The sequence below is a fragment of the Corvus brachyrhynchos genome, unplaced genomic scaffold (genome assembly GCF_000691975.1).
Source record: "Corvus brachyrhynchos isolate BGI_N302 unplaced genomic scaffold, ASM69197v1 scaffold14, whole genome shotgun sequence".
In the NCBI taxonomy this organism is placed as follows: domain Eukaryota; kingdom Metazoa; phylum Chordata; class Aves; order Passeriformes; family Corvidae; genus Corvus; species Corvus brachyrhynchos.
In genome coordinates this window covers 7,318,234-7,324,587 of record NW_008239110.1, presented here as the reverse complement: position 1 = coordinate 7,324,587, position 6,354 = coordinate 7,318,234, and the positions used below count along the sequence as shown (strand labels likewise).

General features: G+C 36.7%; 1 protein-coding gene across 6 annotated transcripts in view; it reads right to left on the bottom strand.

Moving 5' to 3' along the window:
- The window catches only part of ARMC2 (armadillo repeat containing 2), a 61,000-nt gene that overhangs the window by 10,629 nt on the left and 44,017 nt on the right, over positions 1 to 6,354 (bottom strand). For all 6 annotated transcript variants that reach the window (XM_017739703.1, XM_008637758.2, XM_017739704.1 and 3 more), the window contains one exon: positions 1,225 to 1,546. In XM_017739703.1, coding sequence (XP_017595192.1) covers positions 1,225 to 1,546 — 322 coding nt within the window. The remainder of the gene's footprint in view (positions 1 to 1,224; positions 1,547 to 6,354) is intronic.

The window sequence follows — 6,354 nt, the reverse complement described above, 5'->3', positions numbered from 1 at the left end:
TTACAGAAATCATTGTGACTCAGGCAACATGGTTTAAAATCTATTTAGTTAATACATTTTACCAATCCTGTTTGCTGCTTTAAGATGGCACTGAGGAGAGTCTGCATGCAGAAACAGGGCTGTGTGATAGACATGGAGAAATGCCAAGGACTATTATACTGAACTGTCAGGTATCTAGGAAAAAAAATGGGAAAAAACCCCCTTCAACAATATTTGAAAGATTTTTCTCTTAGAGTTCCTGACAGAATGTTAACCCATGTGTAAGTCTGAAAGGCTTATCTGACTGAGGTTTCTGGTCTCAGAAGCCAAGAGTGAAGGAAATAGAAGAGGGGTAAGTTCATAGGTAGAGAGAACATTTTGTAGTCAACTGACTGATACAGCGCTCAGGAAGAGGGGCAGGTAGCAGAGAGAAGTCTGATGGCCAAAAGCACCTACACAATCATTAAGACATTAAGACAGTTTCAACCCATGAGACAGAACCAAGTTGTGAGTCTGACTTGTCTCATCCCCCATGACTGGTAAGACAGTGTACAATCAGGTTGATTATCTTAACATAGTATTTAATGTTCTCATTACACAGTACCACATACTGAGCTGTTTAAGATGTATCTTGTCACAGCTAAACTCTGTTATGGGGAGAACAGACCAGCCCTGGTCCGTAATTAGATTTGCAAGGGTTTCAGTAAGTGGTAAAGGAATTGCAGTCCTAATCCTCCATTTGGAGGGAGACACTCTCTTCCATCTGAAAGAGATAAAAAGGTTGGAAGACTGAAAAAGAAGAAAAAAGTGAGAAAAAATTATTTGAAGAGGCCGAAAGTTATGAGTGCAGAGAACAGAAAGAATACTTAATCCAAAACAGTCACAAAAAATGCAAACCTTAAAAAACACCGAACCACCACCAAACACATCTATACAGCACCTGATAAGAACAAACTTTCCTTATATATTAACTCTCGATGTGTTTAAAAAAAATTTTGTTTTCTTATCTTTAATGATCCTATCTGCAAATCTGATCACTGAATTAAAGACTTCTACAACATCTTTCCCCGGATACTGAAAAGTCAGTACCAAAGCAGCAATGCTTCCACTGTCTCAAACAGGCCTTCTACATAAAACAGTTTATGAATATCAGCCAATTGACTTTGGGGTTTTTTTGCAATGGAAAGTCCTAAACTCTCCTTACAGGCTGAACGAAGATAACAAACACAACAGAAATTTTATTACCTAGTACTGTAACAAGTAATCCTACAACAGGATGGGCAGCTGCCAGAGCTGCTCCTATGCTAGGGTGAATGGAAAGGTTGGCCAGCACTCTTATCAGTTTTATCAGAACATCTTCTTCTTCTGAAGGATGCTTTAGGTGTTTTGTTCCTTTTCCTTTTCTACCATGGTACCATGTCTGTGCATTCAAATCAAGTTCATAGTAGGTTTGGAATAATGATGTCAAGGTGTTAATACTTTCTTTTTCTTTAAAAAATTGCTCCCGGGACTGGTCATTCTTTGCTGTTAAATTACCAAGAATGAAGATGATACGGATAACCAAACCCTGCAACAAAATAAATAAACAAACCATGTTACACAGAAAACATCAGAAGGTGGTAGCTGCTTAAAAAGAAGATAATACTTCATTTGCTTCCCAATTCAGATAGTAGCACATCCAAAATAACAGAAGGAATGCCAAACACAGCAACCAGAAATAATTTTTTATGCTACCAATTTTCATAACCCAATTTACAGAAGAAATCAAAAACACCTAACAGAACTAGTATAGCACTGGAGTAATTACTAATGAGATATACTTAGTACAGGTCATCTATTTTTACCAAGCCCACAGTAATCTTAAAACATCTTAAAACTGCATTTTATATAACTAGAATAATCATGTGGGCCAGAATTCAGTAACCTTTCAAGTAAGCAAATGTCAGCTGCGATGGGCAGAGACCACAACCTTTCCTTTTCTAGGCCTGGTACCCATTGTAGAGGTTAAACTCCTTCCCCTTGATTTGTTACTGTTAACCCAAATTAGGTTTTATTAATTTTGTTGTTAATTCCAAATGCTTACAGATAGCTGAATTATTTGTTCCAGATTTTTACCAGAAATATAATCTAAATTGACTGGTCTGTAATTCCTCAGTTCCTCCTTTTTCTCCTTATCAAAACAGGCACCTTACAACCTTGCAATTCTTAACTTTTCAAGAAACCTAGGGATTGGGATCCCCTTTCTCTTCTTTTGTAAACACCAAAAGGTAAATTTCATCAGCTGGTTTGACAACATTAAATATGCTTCAGCTTGTTTTTCAGTGATAAAAGAATCCAGGCTGAAGTAGAGATTATTCATGTGGTCATACATAACCCTTTCAGAAAAAGAAGCCAAAAAAAAGGCATTTCACACTTCACTATTCACAGTGGTATCTGTCAGTAATGCTCACCTTCTTCTGAACACCAGAGCAATTATTTCCTTGTTGTCTTCTCACCATAGTATAAAAGCTTTTGTTTCTCTTTGTATCACTTTGTAGGTGCACCTCATATTGTGCTTTGTTGTTGTTTTTTTTTTTTTCTGATTTTATATGCTCTTCCTACCCTTTTATTTTTATCATTGCTGAATGAGACCTACTTTCTGTTTCTGTAAGGTATCTTGAGATCTCATTAACCAAGTTGCTCACCTACAGCACTTTCTAGCCTGACCTTCATTTTGTACATACTGAGATACAGCCTTTTTGTGGCAAGACTAGTGGATCCTAATTGAACAGCATTCAACAACATCCCCATCTTTTTTTACCCACCAGTATGTGATAAGCAAAAAATAAATTCTGAAAGTCTGAAGTAACTCAAGTTTAAACTACTTAAAACATTTCCCTTTGACACATTAGAACCTACTAAGTTTTTTTTTAAGTCTGTAGCTTTATCTTAACAGTGAAGGTAAAGTAACAGCATTTCTCCAAGTACATCAGAACCATCAACCCTTAGCTGCTAACCTGCTGTACTTGCACTAACCTAGAATTTTGCTAATCAATTCATATGCTGTTTCCTCCAAATATCATAATTATATTTACACATATTCTAACCCTCCCTGGTATTAGTAACATAAGTTAACCAGGCACAGTCTAACTTGTTAAAGTATACACTCTAATACTGAAGAAAAAAAGATGTTTAGGCAGCAGCTCCTTCTTGGATACGTGCCTTCATCAGTAAGTTTCTGGTTTTAAGCCTCTGCCACAAGACACTGGCAATAACATCCTCTCAGGAAGATGAGTGCTATCTCTGAACATGAGAAGCAGCAGTCTCCTAAGTGAGGAAATGGTTTTCACATCCATGTATTTAATAATATCACTCTGTAGGACCCACTTCCACGTTTTTTTTAACTAGGCATCACATTTTTGTTAGGATCTAAATGTCATCAAGACAATTTTTAATGAATATTCTTACTGACTAACCACTAAGAGCTTTCACCTTTGCTGGCACAACACCCAACTCACAAAGGCTGTAAAAATTTGAAACAAACAACTGATGAATCAGAAGAGAGAACTGAAAAAAGCAGGCAGTCTAGTTTGACTCGTTTATATTGACTTTCTAATTTTGGTCAGAATGCTATCAGCCCAGCAACAGCTCTACCCAATCAGAAAAGAGACAAACAGGTACCGCACAGCAATCAACTGGTATTTTGAGAAGTGTGATCTCAGCTGTGCTTTCCACCTACAGCCCAGCAAAACAAACTTATAAAATACTTCTTTTTTAGCTAAGCACATCCGGCTTTAATAGAATAGTACTGAAGTTTCATTATCTTTGACTGAAAATTTAACTAGCAAAGTCAAAGAGGAAAGCTGTACAACTTCTCCTGTGTAGTACAATGCTCAAGGGTTTGTATTATTTTTGGCTGTATTTCTTTAAATGCTCATGGGTAAGGACTGCAGGCATAAGAAACACCACCTTAGAATGGCTGTGTAAAAAAATACATGCAAAGCTACACGACAGTTTGAAACTGCCTGCAAAATTAAACCCGTGCAAGGCCCATGGGCCTTTCTGTACATAGCAAAAAATCAATATAATAAATGAGATTACTGTGCATTTCTACATCTTTGAAGTATTAACTGCATATGGAATTTCAGACATTCTTTCACACTTACAGAAAAATTACACTTATCATATCAATGTATATAATATGGATGTTTTAACATGTATTGCACTAAAGACAAATTAGATTAAAGATAGGAATTACACTCAGTTATTTCATCTTTTTATAGTGAGGCATTCATGTGAGACATGATGAACACAGAGTGTACGCAAACCTGGGTGGAAGGCTATATAGGAGAGCATACAGCTTCACTTACACAAATAAATTTGAGCAAACAAATCAAGAAAAGCTTGAGAAGATGTTTTTCTTTGCTTCCTATGTGGGAAGAAACAGTGGTATTTTGGGTTTTAAGGTGGTAATGGCACCACATACTCCATCAGCATTTAACTCTTATTCTTCTGGCAACTGGAGCATAAACATCTGATCATCACGGATATAAATGACTTTTTTGCTTATCTACTTGTGAAACGCTCTTCTTTGCACTGCCCTAGTAGCAAAGGTACCTCATGTACCTGCTGAGTCACAGGACCTGACAACAGTTTATCTTGGCAATTAAAAGTACACCTGCCTTTCAGTGCAAGCATGACGAGCACAGGTACAGACTGCACAGGCTTACGTATCAGTAGGAAAGGAAAGCAAATTAGGTCAGTAGTTTCTAACTAAAACAAGATCAATAAGGAAGGACAGTCCAATCTAGAACATGTGAACCTGGCCGAGTACCTGTGGTTACTGTATTTGGTTACTTTAATGGGCCTTCAGAATGGGGAGGATACTACAAAACAAAAGGTCAGATGCCAGCGGCTGAGTTCCTATTGAATCATCAGCTGTAAATGAAATCTGCTTTCCATGTTACACAAATTTCAGGGGAGTTAGTGAAAATTCTACCACCTGCCCTGCTTCTCATTCAAATCTAATTTACTTCACTTCCAAATTTGTATTTTGGCTTTATTGTGCACCTTGGAAAGAAAATTTGGGAGTTTTCTTTGCAGACACTGATAGTCTACTTATAGGAAAAATTACAGTAGTTATACTAACCTGGAGCTAATCTCTTCCAAATACAGTAAAGATTCACCTCAAAGTGACATTCTACCTGTGAAAATTTCTGTTTAAACCCAGAAATGACAACTGTCACAAAATGAAACTCAATTTAAGGAATAAAAAATGGGGAGAGGGCAGTGGTGTAGAACACCCTGGAAGTACCAAAAGCAAATAGAGAATGTCTTGACTGAGGAATGTGAAATAAGGAGCACAGTGGAGCAGTTTTGCCACAGTGACAGCAGGGAGTACTTTGTCAGTAAAGAGAACCTCCTTGTCCCCAAAATATTAATGCATTTGAGGAGAAGGAGAGGCCATCAGAAAAATGTAATTGTACTTCTGTGTATCCACACCATAGGACCCTACCAAATAATTTCTACCCCCTCAAATCTGATCTTTTCAGCTGACTTTTCTGACAAGGGTTCATTTGCACTTAGTGACTTTCAGCGATCAAGAACTCATGCTCAGGTTTGTTTGTGGACACCTGGAGACTTGGGAAAGGTGAAGAAAAGCAAGCACACTGTCACCAGAACGTCTGACAAAAAGCTGTGTTTGCTTCCTAAAAAAGTTCAGAAGCCAATGAATTGAAAAAAAAAGCTGAAAACCATATCCCCCATGGTATTGCTCTAATGACTGCTGATCTCTCTGGTTAAAATCTTTATTCCTATTACTAGTTTAAATTTGTACAGCTTTAGCCCCTATTTCTTAGTAACCCTTTTTTTTTTTCTAGATTAAAGACTGGCCTACTAACAAAAATGTCTTCCTTAATATTCTATTAATAGGCAGCTTGCTAATGGTCTGACCTTTGTCATGGATAAATTAATTTCCTTGGGGGATTTTAACTCTAATAATTCTTTTAGTTTTTTTCAGAGGTATTCCCAAGCTTAAAGCATCCTTTAGAGAAACTAAATCAAAAATTACAACAACATATTTTAATAACAGTGTGTCTCACCAAGCAGTAGTATATTATTATTATTATTTGATGTTCTATTGCTTACCTATCTAGTCATTACCTACATTCACTTGTATCTTTTGATACACCAGCACAGCAGGTTTCTATACGATACATGCCAATGAAGACTGGTTCATTATAAACTTTGAAGACTGTATTTCTGATAATTTCATACTCAGTGTACAGATCACATATTCTGCACTTTTCTTAACACTTCAGCTTTTTCTTTCAGACAAAAAAAAAAAAAAGAAAAAAAAAATCACAACTAAAGCATTAGGAAGATGCACATACACTT